Source organism: Ochlerotatus camptorhynchus, unplaced genomic scaffold (assembly GCF_037179485.1).
Source record: "Ochlerotatus camptorhynchus isolate MF236.1 unplaced genomic scaffold, CSIRO-AGI_Acam_v1.1 ptg000279l, whole genome shotgun sequence".
NCBI lineage: Eukaryota > Metazoa > Arthropoda > Insecta > Diptera > Culicidae > Ochlerotatus > Ochlerotatus camptorhynchus.
Genome location: NW_027040768.1, coordinates 119110 through 138052, shown reverse-complemented (window position 1 = coordinate 138052; position 18943 = coordinate 119110). Strand labels below are relative to the sequence as shown.

The 18943-nt window shown below is 38.1% G+C and overlaps 1 protein-coding gene across 1 annotated transcript in view; it reads left to right on the top strand.

Moving 5' to 3' along the window:
* Positions 1-18943, top strand: part of LOC135706456 (metabotropic glutamate receptor 7-like) — a 123858-nt gene that overhangs the window by 12746 nt on the left and 92169 nt on the right. The window contains exons 2-3 of the mRNA XM_065228069.1: positions 15001-15808; positions 17434-17604. Of these exons, the coding sequence (XP_065084141.1) occupies positions 15056-15808; positions 17434-17604 (924 nt within the window). The 5' untranslated portion in view covers positions 15001-15055. The remainder of the gene's footprint in view (positions 1-15000; positions 15809-17433; positions 17605-18943) is intronic.

Below are 18943 nucleotides of genomic sequence, written 5' to 3'. Positions count from 1 at the left end.
GTTCGCAAATTTTGTGAGAGTGGAATTACGCCCGGAGATTTTTTGGTCTGCTTTTTGTTCGTTGTTTAAACGTGAACTATCAATAGGATGCATTTCAAATGAATCGGGCGTGACTAGATACTACAGAATCAAAACATTTGGCATATTAAAACCATATAATTCGTAGTTCTGGTGCAAGGCATAACAACCAGATTTATCATAGATTTGAAAGTTGGAAATACGCCATGTAAGAAGCAACGTTTTTGATAATTTGAATGATATTTTCTTCTACTTTTTCGTATTTATCGAGTAGTTTGTGAACTATTCTCTCTATATGTGGCAAAATATGGTTTGTTTACATTTTGGCTCTTCCGCCCTTTCAAATGTTAGTCTAGAAATGATCATTATTTCTTGAATTTGTGTGGTTTACATGTATGAATTTTAAAGTGACACAGATGCGTATTTTGAACTTTAGTACATATCAGATTTTAATTATTAATTACAGTTCCTAGTCCTATCAGGCCTGTTTTAGAGAATGACCACCTTGGTGGGATTGGTTTGTTTTAAATTGTAAAGAAAACTACTTATAACTACTATTTACAACTACAACTAACCTACAACTACTATATACACCTAATCTACTAATTCCCCGTTTATTAATTCATCAATTTCTTTTATACTATCCTAAACCTATTTACTACGTACATAATTCTTTAGGCATTCTTACCCTCTCTATTCTCATTCTCTTCGCTCCCAAGCTGCGCGCGTCGCGTGCATATTTTTCCGCAATGTTATTCCTATTACCGGTCGTTCACCGATCGTTTTTTTTTGTCTTCATTTATTTCATATAGGGAAAATGGCTCTAATGTTGGCCTATGGATCTAAGATTGGGCCCATCGCCAAAAATCTGAGGAATTTAGATGAACACGTCATTGGGACGGTAATGGATATTGTTGGTCGCTATTGAAAATTTAATCGATTGCTGAATTTATATATGGGCCCAAATTAGGGACATTTAGGACATTAAATACATTCATTTCCACCTACCTCATGGCTTTAACCCGTCATACCGTCACCACCTAGATCCGAAGTGCAACCTTTGCATAAAAATGAATTTGTTGTTTTTACCGATAATTGCACTTCGCATCCAGGGCATTATTCGTCTCGTATGTCCACTCAGCTGTTTGTAGTCCAAAGGCGAATGTGTTATCTTTTTCCCCTTGATGACGACATAAATTTGTTGCGTCTGGATAGACGGGATTTTAGTGGCTATTCTCTCTATATGTGGCAAAATATGGTTTGTTTACATTTTGGCTCTTCCGCCCCTTTCAAATGTTAGTCTAGATTTCCTCTTCCATCATATGAACTGCATGCTTATAAACATATGCAGAGCCACGAGGGCCAACGTCCCGCGAGAGGGTGGATACTTCGAGCTAATCGCACGAAAGAGCGATTTGAGTCGTATTTTCGGAATTGGCTTGATGGAGAATTTGGCATCGAGGAATTCATCGAACAGGAGCAATGTGTTGCCTCAACTTCGGCCTCGGGAACAAAACGTGGACGACCTTCAAAACCTTTCTTGGATTTGAGTGAAAGAGGAAAACGTCGAGAAAGCTTTGCTATTTGCAAGACGGACCGCTTATAATCGAAAGGATTTTAATTTAGTTAAAGTTATTGGGCATATTTAAAAAAAAACCAAAAAGCTCTAAAACCATGCTGGCTCAACTAACTGATCAACGAGGAATGATGTCACCAGAAGAGGCTTTTAGTGTACTTATCGAGGCTGGATTGAGTAGATTTCAATACGAAGTAATACATAGTGAATCACCTTCAAGATTTCCACCTCACTATGTGATCGGAGCAGTGAAAAAAATATGCGCAACTCCTAGTGAATTCATCGAAGAAAGTGCATTGAAAATAAGAGTGAAACTCCAGGCGCTGATGGAAAATACAGTGAAACGAATCGTCCAAATAATTGATGCAGAGCTCAACGAGTATATGGATAGCAACGATCTAGTTTCTACGGAACTGGTTCTTCTATGTAGCTGGGGTATGGACGGATCAACTGGATATTCGCAATATCATCAAGTGCTACCAGAAGGATGTCAGGACGATTCAGATGTATTTTCGTCCACTTTAACACCAATTCAGTTGTTCATGTACAATGATCGAAAGGAAATTATGTGGTTTAATCCCATGCCTCAAAGTATTCGATTTTGTAGGCCATTCATCCTTGAATTCATTAAAGAGAGTAAAGAAGTTATTCTGGCTACAAAACAGGATGTAGAAAAAGAAATGAGTGAACTAACGCCAGTGAAAATTGAACTCTCAAACGACAAGTTTATACTGGTTGATTTTGATTTTGTTCTCAGTATGATAGACGGAAAAGTCTTAACTTATATCACTGGAAATTCGTCGATGCAGAATTGTCCAATATGTGGGGCAACACCAAACGTAATGAATGATGCAGAGAAATTCGAGGAAGGATTTATATCAAACGAAGAAGCCTTGCATTACGGCATATCTCCACTTCATGCTTGGATAAGATTTTTCGAATGCCTTTTGCATATTGCATACAGAATGGATATCAAAAAATGGAAGGTAACGAAACCGTTCAAAGAACTATATGAACAAAGAAAAAAACATGTGACGACACAGCTTTACGACAAAATTGGGAGTAAGAGTAGATCAACCACGATCGGGTGGAGCAGGTTCCAGTACTACAGGAAACGTTTGTCGAAAAGCATTTGGAAATCCCAAGCTTTTAAGCTCCGTGCTGAACATTGATGAAGAGTTAATTTTCAGATTCTGGAATATATTAATTGCTATTAACTGCCAAGAGCCAATAAACCCGGAAAAATTTGATGCATATTGCAAGGAAACATATAGGCTCTATCTTAAATTGTATGATTGGTACAAAAAAAAATACCTGCAACCGTGCATAAAGTTCTCGCTCATGCCGGAGAAATAATCATACATCCAGCACCACTTGGTTCATTAGCGGAATAGGCCGCAGAAAGTCAACATAAACAATTGAAAAAATATCGCACACATCATGCAAGAAAACGATCAAGAGTAGAAAATTTACATGATGTCTTTATTCGTGCCATTAATGAATCAGACCCACTGATCAGTTCCATTTGGATGGCACAAAGACGACAGAAAAAAGTATCCCTAGATTATCCCGACATCGTGAAAAGTTTCATGATATTTGAAAATTCTGTAAGTGATTCAGTAGTCGATACTAATAACACAGATAAACAGACATAACACTCGAAAGTTGTTCATCGAACAAGCATTTAACGGACAATTTAAAAGTATCGTAGTTGGTAGTACCGCCACCTGTGGCGCGCATAGTCAATTGCCTTGTTTTTGACGTTTACACACTACCACCATCTGTTCAGCGTAGTGCCCACCACAGTGTACTCAACAGATGGCGGTAATGTTTTAGCGACGATGTTTTACAGTGAAAAATATTCAATGTGTTATGTCTATTTGTCTGTGCTAATAACTTCAATGCCTTTGAGGAACTTATGAAAGCAGTCGATGAAATTGAAGAAGAATTTGTTCATGATGATATTGTAACAGAGGAATAAAAAGAAATTCGTTGAAACATATTTGATTTTGATTATTGTATCATGGCTTTTTGTATTTTTTTTTACAGAAGATTTGTTGAAAAAAATAAACATATTTCCAAAAAAAAAGGTTTATTTTTTATTTTTTACGGTGTTCCCCCCAATAAAACCATGGTAGGTTGTTCAATAGATTTTATTCTCTGAAAACAAGCTTGAAACTGTAACCGTTATAAAATCGTAAAAATAAAATTTTAATTAATCAAAAGTTAGGCTCTTTTCAAAAGTTGGTCGTGAAAATGTTGAAAAGTGATTACGCACACCTTATATTGATGAAACAAAGCAAGAATAATAGCAGAAGTTGTGAAAAAATGATAGAAATATTATTGACCGCCAAGTTGTATGAAAATGCCCCATAGTGCGATGTCGTCAACGACGGAAGACGCCTGCCAGCCAAACGAGCTGCAACGCCTGCTGAGCCGTGTGTCACTGATGAACGCCACTAGATCTGCTGTTTGCAAACTCGTGCCGCAAGTTTCCGGCCACACGGTAACACAGCATGCCTTCCGTTGCAGCAACGGAATGTCGGTGGGTCTCGACGAAATCGGGTACACTCTAGTCAAGAGGTTACCAACGCCAGGCCAGCTACGGATGCTGGAGCTTTTCAACAAACTCTTGCTCACCAACTCGTATCCAGCGTCATGGAAGGAGAGCTTAGTCATTCCCATCCCAAAAGCCAATGAAACAACCCGTGAAGTTAGCAAGTTCCAGCCAATAATCTTGACATGCTGTATAGACAAGGTCCTGGAGCTAATGGTCAACAGGAGGCTAAAGCATTTCCTTGAATCCAAAAACCTGCTAGACCATCGACAGCACGTCAAGGGTACGGATCGTCAACCTATATCGCAACATTAGGGGAGGTCCTCAAGAGTGCCAACGATAGCGGTTGCCACACCGAGATCGTCTCGCTGGATATATCGAAGGCCTTCAACATGACGTGGACGCCCCTCGTCTTAGAGCAGCTTGTTAACTGGGAGCTGCTTTGACCATGGTCCACTTCATCAAAAACTTCCTTACCGATCGTTCTTTCAGAGTCACAGTTGGCTACACGAGGTCCCAGGTTTTTATAGAAGAGACAGGCATCCCACAAGGTTCAGTTATCGCCGTTACCTTCTTCCTTGTGGCCAGGAAGGGAGTTTTCGGAGGACTATCGAAAAATGTTTGCATTTTCGTGTATGCTGACGATATACTTATCGTAACTACCGGCCCAACAGCAGCACGTAACAGGATCAAGGCCCAGGCAGCAGTCTCCGCTGTAGCCAGGTGGGCCAGCACGGTAGGTTTTCAGCTTTCGGCCACCAAAAGCGTCAGGTGCCCCGTGTGTCCATCCTGACACCGTGTCAGCGAATCCCTATCAAAGTTCAAAGCCAGCCCATACCACTGAAGAAGACGGTCCGTATTCTGTGGGTACTCGTTGACCGTTCCTAAACTTCGAGCAGCACTTTAACGCGATCAAGAACGACAGCCGCAGTAGGATCAACTTGACCCGCACCATCTCTCGCCCCCCCTCCCAGTCTAACAATCGTGACACTCGTTTCTGGGTTGCAAGTGCCATCATCGATAGTCGTCTACTGTACGGTCTTGAGATGACGTGCATCGCCACCGAAAAGCTCGTGCAGATACTAGCACCAACTTTCAACACCTACGTTCGGATTGTCTCCGGTCTTCTTCCGTCAACGCCCGCCGATGCCGCATGCATCGAAGCGGGTATTCTGCCCTTCCGCAATCGTATAACCCGCAGCAATTGCAACGAAAGCCGCTGCCTTTACAGCAATGACTTCCGGAAATGACAGGATCTTTCTACTCGATGAGGGGAACATACTCCTCCGCATGACTGCCAATTTTAAGCTCCCCACAGTGGCTAAGGTCCACTGGTACGGAGACAAAAGTTGGCACATACCTCCACCAAAAATCGAGAGTCGGATAAAGAGCAGGTTCAAGGCAGGAGATAACTCTGCAGTGCTGAGGATAACAGTAGCCGATCTGCTAGGTTCGGACTACTAAGCCCATGCCCACATATACACGAACGGATCGCTTTCCCAAGCCGGAGTCGGAATTGGAGTAGCCGGAATTTCAGCATCGATGAGTAGCAGCCTACCGCCACAATGCTCGGTTTTCTCCGCCGAAGCTGCGGAAATCTTTGTTGCCGTTACAACACCCTCGGACTGGTGCTATTCAATTCGTACAGCGTGATACAAGCCCATACATCTGAGACCCCGACTCACCCCTGGATACAGGGTATCGTGGAGGCCACACCTCCGAATATGATGTTTTCTCGGATCCCTGGGCACTGCGGTATCCTAGGAAATAGCGAAGCCGACAGCCTGGCAGAGTCTGGATCAGCTGGGCCCAGTTACACCGACGAAGTGCCACTACAGGACATAAAGCGATGGATAGTCAGCAAAAATTGGGAAGCCTGGGAAGCAGAGTAGTGCCAATCCCAATCCCTCTTCATCCGAATAATCAAATGTGCAACGCGCAAGTGGACGGCAATGTCGAAACTATGGGACCAGAAGGTGGTTTCTCGTCTTAGGATAGGCCAGACAAGGATCTCACACAGTTTTGGTGAGACGCAGTTGCACAGAATGTGCTACGGTGGAACACATCCTATGCCTGTGTCCGCAATACCAACATCTACGGGAGCAGTACGCACTTCCCAACGCTGGGCTATACAACAACATTTAGGTCCTTTTAACTTTATTTTGGCTGACGTTACATCTCTGTCGGACGGGGGATTACCAACAATCAATACGAAACTAACGATTTTAAATTGGCTCACCACTTTAGTAGCCTATTGGTCCCAAGCAAACGATTAACGTACCCTATTCTAGTTGAAATTCTATTACTACACTATGTTTGTTTTGATTCGCTATGAAAGTTTGACAGATAACATCAGGGGTGTGTGGATTCATGCAGAACATGCAGGGGTGAGTGAAATAGCTTGGGACTGCTTGGGACCGTTGTTCTGGTACTGAGTGAGCCAAAAATAATAATGATTTTCTTCGGGACCCAGTGGTCTTAGAGTTACCTCTATGGTGGAGCTCCGATCTCCGAGCTCCGAACTTTGATGTACCAGATTGCTTTTTTTTTCGTTGCCTGTCAACTCCGTAAATTGGCAGGCTGAACCCCCCTCTGAGGCCCATATTTTATAGAGATGAACTAGCCAACGGCTAAAAATCTCTCTAATAAAGACAAAAAATACTACTAAGGGGCCATTCAATAATTACGTAAGCATGATTTCCAATATTTCAGACCCCCCTCCCCCCCTTGTAAGACATAGTAAGATTTTTCAATACCACCCCTCCCCCCCCCCTGTAAGATCTTACCAACTTTTTTTTTCTTAAATCGGTATTTCGAAAGAATCGGCTTTTTGGTGATCAAAACAACACTTTTTTATTCAAACAACCATTTAAAAGGCAAAAAGAGCTTCACCGATCAGTTGAAGCAGCCTGATTTAAAATAAACGTACAGTATAAGGTAAATGAGATATGTTAAAATGTATGTGTTGTTACTTACTTTACTGAAAAATAACGCATAACTGCTGCGTTTTCTCAGTTTCATTGCTTCAAATTTTTTAATTTTGATACTGACTGTATTTTGCAAGTCGTCAAACGATTTATTGGCTTCTTTGATTTCTCGCCAAACATCATTCGCTTTTTGTTGTGCAACAGCTGCTGAAAATTCCGAATGAGCTTCCTTAAAAGCCCGCTGCAGCTTGATGTATAGGTCCCCTCGTTTAGACATACCGTTTAAAAAACGATTACAAGACAAAAACGTTTTAAAAATTACGGAAATTACAAAACTATGTACTTAATTCGATCAATTTCTATCACACCAAAACAACTTGCAACTCTCGACGGAACCAACAAAACAATCGCCATATTGTTATGATATCAGTCAGTTTCGAGCAAGATTTTAGAAAATCAAACACCAAGTAAAAAAAAACGATTTATAATAGTAATAGTCCTTGACGTATTGGTATTCATTATTGAAGTATTGTTTAGAGCATTGGTAAACTGGAAGAGTGGATGACATTATTAATAAACGATCCATTAACGGGAAGATTACCGCCGGGTCCGTAGAAATCGACCTTGACGCGCATTTTATTTTTTCTAAAATTCTTTCAAAAAAATATAAAAATTTCAAAAACATCCGTTTTTTTTCGTAGATTTCAAAGAAAATTTACGCATAAAACATTTTTTTATCTCATTATTTAAAAAAAGTTAGATATAAAACAAATTAAAAAAATCTGATTTTTCGATATTTTATATCCAACTTTTTTAGATACAGAAAAAAAATTGTAATACGTCAATGTCCTTTGAATTTTGCGGAGAAAAACTGATGTTTTTACAGATTTTTGGTATCTTTTTCCAATATTTTTAGAAAAATATAAACGTGAATTTTTCGGCGGTGGCGGTAAGCTTAATTCCGCTTAAGCTGATGGCGAAAGTTAGAATATTCAAATTTTACATAGGTATCTTCGATGTCTCTTCAAATATTGCTTCTTGCGGTGAAAAAATAAATATATTTTGTTTTTTTTTTACGTAGACTACGTCTTACGGGAAGGTACTGGGAGTAAATCGAAAATCTAAAATTGCGACCGTCACGAAAAGGTGTTATTTTTTGAACGCTATAAGATTTATCATTTTTAGATGAAATTAAAATCCGAATACACCAATCGATAGGAAATACCTTTCGTAAGTTGTTGCAATAAACTTTTTTTTTCAATTTTTCATAAAAATCTGTTTTAAAAATGGACAAATAAAAAGTGATAATTTTATCACTGTTTTCATGAAATAACCGTTCTCCCCAAACCCAGTCCTCATAATCAAGTACAATTTGGTTGCACATCGTGCTGCTTGAATCAGAAAAGTTATAAAACAGCGCTGCTAATATGCCTCAACTCATTTTCGTTTCGGACGGCGGGTAAGCAGGTAGCAGCAGCAGTAGCAGCAGTAGGAAGGCGGTTCCTGTCAAGCGCGCAGAGTTCGAGTTTTGCACCTCGAACTGTGCGCGTCATTTCCGTCGAGATCACTGGCTGCTGGTAGCGACGTCGCCTCGATGGCGCAAGCGCTCCTTGCCTGAATGATAACTACAAATCTCGATTACTTTTCGGAAGGACATATAAGCTTTTGTAAACAACGCATTTTATCGTCGGATTGGCATAACTAATAGCTCGCCCCACATACTAACACCAACAATCAATACGAAACTAACGATTTAAAATTGGCTCACCACTTTAGTAGCCTATTGGTCCCAAGCAAACGATTAACGTACCCTATTCTAGTCGAAATTCTAGTACTACGCAATGTTTATTTTGATTCGCTATGAAAGTTTGACAGATAAAATGAGGGGTTATTGGTTTTTCCTATGTTTCGAGGGGTGAATCATTAGCTTGGGACCGAAGAGAGTACCAGAGCTGAGCCAAAAAGTTGAGCACGTTATTTCGGGACCTTCTAGTCTTAGAGTTACCTCTATGCTAACACCGCTAACAGTTTAGGAAAATTTTCCCCTATTTGAGTGAATATGGCATTTGAGGAGTATAATTTGAAAACTGAACTTGAAATAAAATCTTGTCCTAGAAACTTCTTCAATTATGTGAAAACAAAATTAAAATCTGATAATTTTCCCTTAAAGATGCATTTGGACGATAGGATAGGTGAGAACTCGGATGATATATGCAATTTGTTTGCAAATTTCTTCCAAGAAATATATACTACGTTTTCAGAAGAGGACCGTGATCGTGAATATTTTGAATCATATCCAGAATTCTCAAGTGACATCAGCGTAAGTCAAATCAAGGTTCATGATATCTTAAAGGGTTTAAACAATTTAGATGCATCTAAAGGTCCTGGCCCTGACGGTGTTCCGCCAGTTTTTATGAAAACTTTAGCAATTGAACTTACTGCTCCATTATTTTGGATTTTCAATATGTCACTGGAATCCGGAAACTTCCCTAAAATATGGAAAAACTCGTTTTTAGTGCCTATCTTTAAATCGGGTAAAAAATCCGACATACGTAATTATCGTGGTATAGCTATTATCTCTTGCATTCCGAAACTTTTCGAGGCGATTGTAAATGAAAAACTCTTTCTTCAAATTAAAAACAGAATAACTACTATGCAGCATGGCTTCTTTAAAGGCCGTTCAACAACTACGAATTTGCTCGAATTAATTAATTATTCCTTGAATGCAATGGATAACGGAAACCATGTAGAAGTGTTGTATACAGATTTCAGCAAAGCGTTTGATCGAATTGACATACCCATGCTTCTTTTTAAACTTCAAAAAATGGGAATTCATTACGCACTCCTCAAGTGGCTTGAATCATATTTAACTGACCGTCATCAAATAGTAAAATACAAAGGAAAGATATCAAATCCCGTTGACGTCACTTCAGGAGTTCCTCAAGGCTCCCATTTAGGACCACTTTTATTTATTCTCTTCGTCAATGACATATCTTTCATTATTAAGAAATGGAAAGTTTTAATATATGCTGACGACATTAAACTTTTTTTGGAAATAAAAGATGCCAAAGACATCATCACATTCAAAGAGGAAATTCAAATATTCCATACTTGGTGTCAAAAAAGCCTGCTACAATTAAATATAAAAAAATGTAACTCCATTACCATTAGTAGAAAACAAAAGCTACCCGATATAACAGTCACTTTAGGAAACCAGATCGTAGAAAAGTGTGATAGAGTCAGGGATCTAGGTGTTATTTTGGACTCAAAACTTACTTTCACCGATCATTATAACACAATTATTAACAGAGCTAACAACATGCTTGGTTTCATAAAACGTTTCTGCTATAACTTTCACGATCCGTATACGATTAAAACATTGTACATTGCTTATGTAAGATCAATATTAGAATATTGCAGCATAGTTTGGTCACCTTTTTCAATCACACACGAAGAAAGAATAGAGTCCGTTCAAAAGCAGTTTCTATTGTATGCACTCCGCAAGTTAGGTTGGACTGTATTTCCTCTGCCATCTTACACAGCTCGGTGTATGCTCATAAATATCCAAACATTAAAAAAGCGTCGTGAATTTGCTATGATTTATTTCGTAAACGATATCGTATCACATCGAATTGATTCAATAGAACTATTGTCATCCATCATCACACCATCTAGGCATTTACGAAATAGAAATATATTTGCTACAAATCGTCATCGTACGAATTATGCCAAATTTGGACCCTTGAACCAAATGATGGATACATATAATAAGCACTGCGATAACATTGACTTTACAATGACAAAAACCAAATTAAAGCAATATTTTAATTCGTCGCATAACGTCAACTAGAAGTAATGTTTTAACTTGTTCTTAAGACATATTATAAAAATATAAACAAAGACAAAATTGTAAAAATAGCACTTAAGACAACAATTGTAAAACGGTCTACACTGATTGACGACAAATAAATAATAACAAATAACAATGATGGTAGTACTAGAATGCGTGGGCGAGCTACCAGTTGCGCCAAATCGACAATCAAATGCGTTGTTTACAAAAGCTGATACCACAAACGAAGTGACAGACGACTAACTGGCGAAGAAATCAAATAAAATAGTGTGGTTCGCTGTAATAGAATTTTCTTAGAAGCTTGTGCCATCATCCACCAGATGGGATAGTATTTTTGTTTTGGTTTTGCACAAAGTAGATTTTGTGTACAATGATTCTTTGACAGTGTGCAAAGAGTGTATCATTTTGTAATTTTTTTATGCATTTATGTTTTGAGTAGAGTGAAAGAGATAGAACCAAAACATTCTAGTACATTTGGTGAAAATGCTAGTTCAATCCAGTCAAAGTTTTCGAGCCGCTCCGTCTGTCACTTCGTTTGTGCTGATACGTTCCTTCGAAAAAGTAATCGAGAAATACTTCTTGGGCTGTGTACCAATTGCCGAGTTAAATTTAACTCGTGCAGGGTTGCTTCTACTCACTTGCTATAAAAAAATGATTTTCTGAATTTTGAAATCATTCGATGTTATAATGATATTTTGTACATGTTAGATACAAGAAGAGGATGAAAGGCAAGTGTTTGACTCATAAAACCTGTCAATTTCGCTACCATAGTGTTACAATAAGCGATTTTATGATTCGTGAGCGTTCACTCAGAGTGAGCGCTCGCGATTCGTAGAATTGCTGATTGTGACTATCTGAATCAACATGACATTTCGTAAGTTATTTTCAACCAAGTTTTACTAAGTAGGAAATCCAAAATATGTACATAGGACCGAAATCATAGGTTACTTCTACCAACAATCAATACGAAACTAACGATTTTAAATTGGCTCACCACTTTAGTAGCCTATTGGTCCCAAGCAAACGATTAACGTACCCTATTCTAGTTGAAATTCTATTACTATACTATGTTTGTTTTGATTCGCTATGAAAGTTTGACAGATAACATCAGGGGTGTGTGGATTCATGCAGTACATGCAGGGGTGAGTGAAATAGCTTGGGACTGCTTGGGACCGTTGTTCTGGTACTGAGTGAGCCAAAAATAATTATGATTTTATCCGGGACCCAGTGGTCTTAGAGTTACCTCTATGCTTCTAATGTATTTTAAATCAATATCTAGAAAAAATGCACGAGAATTTCACTACACAGCTTAACGTAGTCTACGTCTTGTACACAACCCCACCATTGTTGGTATTATTCTTTGGTATTTTTCCTCTTATGTCATGCTGGTCAATACCAAATTTTGGTACCAGATCAGAATTAGGTATTCATTAGTTAATGGTGATTACTGTCAGAAGTACGGACCAGCAAATTGAAGATTAAACGCAATTCTAGGAAATACTAGAATTGTTATTTGGAAAGCTGCACTAACAATCTTTTTCTTACGTAAGATGTGTATGAACCCCCCCTCCCCCCATCATAAGAGATCGTAAGAAATTTGAAAACCCCCCCTCCCCCACTAAATGCTTACGTAATTATTGAATGGTCCCTAATGAGTTATGTTATAAAAAATTTGTTTTGTTCATTTTCGTCTCCCATCCCAATGCTCACACTTTTCTTTTCAGTCCACCCATCAAATTTTGTACAACCGATTTTCCCAGTGTTTTTGTTGTTTTTACCCAAATTTTCTTCAATTCCAGCTCTGTTTTAATAGTTTTGGGATGTTTGCGAAGTTCCGTCTTCATAATTTCCCAGAATTTTTCAATTGGGCGAAGTTCCGGTGTATTTGATGGCTTCATATCTTTTGGAACTAAATTGACTCCGTTGGCTCGGTACCACTCCAACACGTTTCGAGCGTAATGGCAGGATGCTAGATCAGGCCAAAACAGAGTTGATGCTTTGTGCTTCCTTATGAATGGCAAGAGACGCTTCTTAAGGCACTCTTCCGTGTAAATAGCACCGTTAATTGTTCCAGAAGTGATGAAGGGAGCGCTTATTTCACCACATCCGCAAATCGCCTGGCAGATCTGGAACTCCTTTGCAAATTTCAAAAAATTTCTTCTTTCGAACATTCTCCGGAACATCGAACTTAGACTTGGCAATGAAATATTCTTGCCCAGGAAGTTGACGTAAGTTTCGTCAACCATCACGATGCAACACGATTTGGTAAGCAACTTCGTATAAAGTTTCGGGCGCGGGTTTTCGCAATGATGTTTTGCTTTTCATTCCGGTTTGGGGCTTTTTGCACCTTGTAAACATGTAATCCAGCACGCTTCATGGTGTTCTGCACAAACCCGACTGACACCTTGAACTTTTTAGCGACATCTCGAACTACATGTTTGGACGGTTCTTGAACTGTTGCATCACTTTCCTGGATTTTGATTGTAAGTGCACACAATTTTTTCATTGACAATTTCTTGTTTCGACGACATGACGACTTGATAGATATAAACAATACACTTTGAATTAGATTTACTCATATTTTCAGGTTTTTTACTCATACTGTTCAAAAGTTACAGAAGATTTTCGGTGTGCCATTTTTATCGAATACACCCTTTATATTAGCTAATCTGAGAAAAATTTTATGCCCAGGGGAACCAGCAGTAGGAGATAATTGTAAAAAAAAAACATTCCTCTCGGCGGTTCTTTATTCACCATATTGGCCGTTCGGGGACCACCGGGATGCTCCTGAGGGAACCTGCTATAAATGCAGCTCTATTGTCATGGTTTTTCATGAGGTTATTGAACAGTTCCACGCCAAATGACGAATCGATCCTATGCAACGTTCTTCAAATTTAATGAAACTTTGCAGCTTATGAAAAATTGTATCTTCTTAAAAAATTAACAACAACTTTTGGACAATTTTTTTTACCACTATATAACAAACTTGCATTGACGATTTTGTCTAAGACCCGTCAATTGTTGAAAAATGGAACCACCTATAACTGCAATCAAGACATTTAGATTTCTGAATAAGGTTTTAATTAGGACCACCCTTATAATCGTTTCTATAAAAAAGGAGGCCCATTTCAATATGAACAACTTCTCTGAAGACACTTAATTTTAAAAATGAATAGCAGTAAATAATTTTATACTGCTAAATTGCCGTTTCGGATGTGCTTGGAGAAGTAAAAAAAAAAAACAGCTAGGTGACCACCTTAGCTCTGTCGGTAAAGGCACAGCTACAAAGCAAGACCATGCTGGAGGTGGCTGGGTTCGATTCCCGGTCCGGTCTAGGAATTTTAGGATTGGAAAATTTCTCGACTTCCCTGGGCATAAGAGTATGATTGTACTTGCCACACAATTATACTAATGCAAAAATGGTACACACGGTAATCGCAAAAAACTCTTTTATGACTATAAAGTACGCATGTTTTAAAGAAAACGGGACTACCCATAAAATGACTCAAATTTTATACATTTATGAGTAGTTGCTAGTACAAAAATGAATAAAATTTATGCATTTATGAGTAACAGATACTCATAAAAGGTGTAAAAAATACACACATTTTAGGTGTAGTCCCGTTTTAGCCGAATATGTATACTTTATAGTCAAAATTGAGTCCTTTATAGTCATTTTTGCGTATTTTGCGGTTTCCGTGTATGCATCGAAAACTCTCGATTAATAACTGTCGAAGTGCATCTAGAATACTAAGTTCAGAGCACGCAATAAGTAAATATGCGATAAGCAATTAGCTTGAAATACGAAGAAGAAGAAAGAAGAAGAAGAAGAAGAAGAAGAAGAAGAAGAAGAAGAAGAAGAAAGAAGAAGAAGAAGAAGTGACCATCTTAATTTAGAAACCATCACCATTTAGATTCCACGTCTCCCCTCTCCCCTGCCCGACGGCTTTATTATATATTTGTATGATAATGTTTCATCAGACGACTTCTCCATTATTTTAAAGATTTTTTTCTCAAATAGATTTCAATGTTCTTCACACCATAATTAATATAATATTCGTGTATTTTACAGGTTTCTCTGCATTGCGGCAATGTGCAACCAATCAAAAGTCTACATAGAATAGAAAATGAAGCATTTGATGTTGATAATCAATGTTGATTTTATTTTATGTTTGATGAACTTTCTGTTGCACGTTAATGGACGTGAACTGTTACACAACGGATACTATAGAAATCGGCATCGGTATCAATATTACAATCTTGATGATTGCGGACATGAGATAAAATTTGTAGAAAAACATGACAACAAAAGTAGTAGAAATATACCGCATTACTTGTGCCAAAATAAATTCACCTTTAAACACAAACGGCATGGATTTCAACAATTCCATAAAAACCAGTTTTTTGTGCGTCATAGCCTCAATGTTATAGCAGAAGAACGGAATAACACCAAACTACCGCATGTCATTCATTGGCCTGTTAAACGCGAAGCAGTTGTAGAAGGGGACCTTATTCTGGGTGGTCTCATGATGGTGCACTCCAGGGAAGACTCAGTAACATGTGGGCCTATAATGCCACAAGGTGGAATACAGGCCTTAGAAACCATGTTATACACACTGGATAAAATCAACATGGAAAATCTCATACCCAACGTAACCATTGGAGCGCATATTTTAGACGATTGCGATAAGGACACGTATGGGCTGGAAATGGCTGTAGATTTTATTAAGGGGTCAATCAGCAATATAGACGAAGCGACGGATTACAACAATTGCAGCAAAGGACATAAAAAAAAAGTGATTTCCGGAGTAGTTGGAGCTGCTTCATCAGTTACTTCCATCCAGGTGGCTAATTTACTACGTCTTTTTAGGATTCCACAGGTAATTAGTTAATTAGCCCTTTAGAGATAAAAAATACCCTTCAAAAATGGCGTCCATAAGTTTTTCGATTGTTTACAAACCAAACCCCTTTCCCATCTTGTGTCACGCTTTTTCCTATATTATTACGCGTACTTAGAGAAATCTTAAAAAACAAAATTAAGTTTTTGTAGTAAATAATTGTAATGTTTTAAGACAACGTAATGGAATTTTTTCAAATTTTTGCATAGATTTCAATTTTTTGTTCCCGCATACCAAAACAAAACTTTGTTCAGAAAATTTATACTACCATTATAAGAGTTCTTTTCCATACCTTGCCCTGCAAAATTTTGAAACCATCATCTTTTTCCAAGTATCAATTATTCGAGAAAGTTTGAAGTTGTTATATCTTTATAAACGGGAGACATTGGCATTATTTCGAGTAACGGTTAGCAAGGTGGTATCACAGACAAACAGACGTAACTCTTTGAAAAAGTTTTTCTTGAAAACATAGTATCTCCAAACATAGGACCTCAGTAGCGACATCTCTCAGGCTTCTCGCGGAAAACAAGCTTGCTCCCTAACTCGCAAACAATATTGCATGAAAGTTCTATAGAATGTATAGAAATGTCAAAGTGATCCGATGCCAGCGCTGCGGCGAGTAGTTCGCGAAACTGATAATATTCAAATCAACCGTTAAATGCGTGAACGAAGATACACAATGACGAGTTACGTCTGTTTGTCTGTGGTGGTATTGTAAGGGAACATGCATAAATGACGTAGCATTTGAGGAGGGAGGAGGGTATGTTGCAGAAGTTGCTACCGGTTATGTATTAGGTATATCAAAATACGCTAAAATTGGTTAAAAATATGCTAGGTCATTTATGGATGGTCTCTAGTACTATGATCAGACCATCCACTACCTAATAAAGGCTATATTGATATCAAATGTCATATGGGAAACGGCTCTAATGTTGACCTATGGATCTAAAGATTGGGCCCATCGCAAAAAATCTCATATTCTCAAAAAAATTTATTGGAACAAAGCGTCATCTGGACAATAAAAATTGATATTTTTAATTGCTATTGAAAATATTAAAAAAAAAGCATTGCTTCAAAATGTATGTACGAGCCTGATATTAGGGACATTCAGGCTAAAATTAAGGTCATTTACTCTATACTTGATTTGCAGAGAAAGTTTTTGGTATGGAAAATACGGTTCAAATGAAAACGAGAATATGGGTGATAACTCTAATAAAAAATAACCATAAACGAACGATAACCCAAATCATTGAACTATTCCACAAATGGTTTGGATGATACCCAGAACACGTCGTTAAGCAAATTAACCATACAATTTTTATTAGGGAATCAGAACATCGTATGGACTGAAAAAATAGGATAATCCTTATATTGCGGATGTATCACATATGTGCGTTTGAACTTATCAAAGAGTGTGATAAATGTGCGAATTTCCGTTCAATCATCATGGTGTCTTCGGTGCACTCATTCCTTTTGAAGCAACAAATAAGTGCGCCCAAGACACTGAAACAATTTGACGAGAACATTTTTATCACACTTTTTTGCAGTTTTAGGATGGTTCACTTTCAGTGGCAACGTATTTATACTAACAATCCATCTCGTTCCAGGTATCATATTTTTCTACAAGTCCAGAATTGAGCAATAAACAGAGATTCGAATACTTCTCGCGCACTATACCCTCTGATCATTACCAAGTAAAGGCAATAGTAGACATCGTGCGAAAGCTTGGTTGGAGCTATATATCCATAATATACGAAGAGAGCAATTACGGCATAAAGGTAAGTAGGGGAAGATGAGGTAATAAGAAACAAACAGGGTAGTGAGAAACACCTGAGTTTTGTAACTCTGTCAAGTTGGAATGTATTTCGTAAGTTTTGTATACATGTTGTTGATCATAATCATGAACTTATGTGTGCAAAATACTAGATTGTCTAATCTGCAGCAGTCTACAGTTGAAAAATAATGTTTATGGCGACCACCTGTTTCTAATTACCCCAGATGATTGTAATAAGAAACAAATGCAAATTTAAGTATTAAAAAATTGTAAAATACTTTTTTTATTATCGAGATTTTCAGCCGCAGGCTGATTCATCTCCAATTATTTCATAGAAGAGGGCGTTAGAGGCCCCCCTGAGTAATAGTTACGATAATACAGTAATTAGATATTTGGGTTTTTTTACTTTGTTTCTGTCGGAAAGCCGGGTCGGTGCCATGTTGAGTATTGTTGTTCGTCTCCAGATCATGTCCGTTGTTGAAAGCAGGGTGTTCATCGTGTCTGTATCTAGAATATACCATTTATTCTCGGGCGAAAAAAAATATTAAAGCTTTACGCTGCATGTGTTCTCAGTGCGTTGGGATAAATTGGAATAAGTAGAAGTTATAAATAATCAAACATTAAAATTAATTCATCATCATATGAATACTTATTTCTTAGATATAAACAATTGGGTTCTTTAATTTTGAAACAAAATATCGGTTATTATATGTCATCTGAAAAGCATCGTTTTTTGAGGACAACTATATTTTTGTCGATTCTCAAATCAAGATTTAAACTAAAATAATAACTTCGCTTTTTGATGATGATGATGATGATGATGATGATGATGATGATGATTTGGAACTACCACTGTAGCAAGACAACTGTCACTAGACTTTGGACTATGCTCGCTGTTCGACTTGATCAAGTTTAATAACCTCTAATTGTACTCAACCTGTCATTGTATGTAGGGCCAAAAACCGGTTTGGGTGAATCCATGGGCAACACGTGCATCCACGAGACAAATGAGAATCTCCTACCAACCACAGGATCATACAACCGGTAAAAAAAACAAGCCATGCAACAGGAGGATGTCCCATTGAGTGGGGAGCAGAGCCCGTTCTCTATTCACGAAATGTTAATGACAAGGAGTTGGAATTTCCACTCTCACATACCCAGCATTTAATGTTTCATATAATAATGGAATGAAAGTTAAGAGAAAAAGAAAGGTAAGATCGCACTTGATATGTGCAAGGGAAATCACGATGATTTCGAATAGCTCTCAAAGATATGCTGCCGCCACTTCTTCAACCGGTGCGTGTGCTCTCGCCTTTCCTTCCTTAAACAGCAGCGAAAACCCC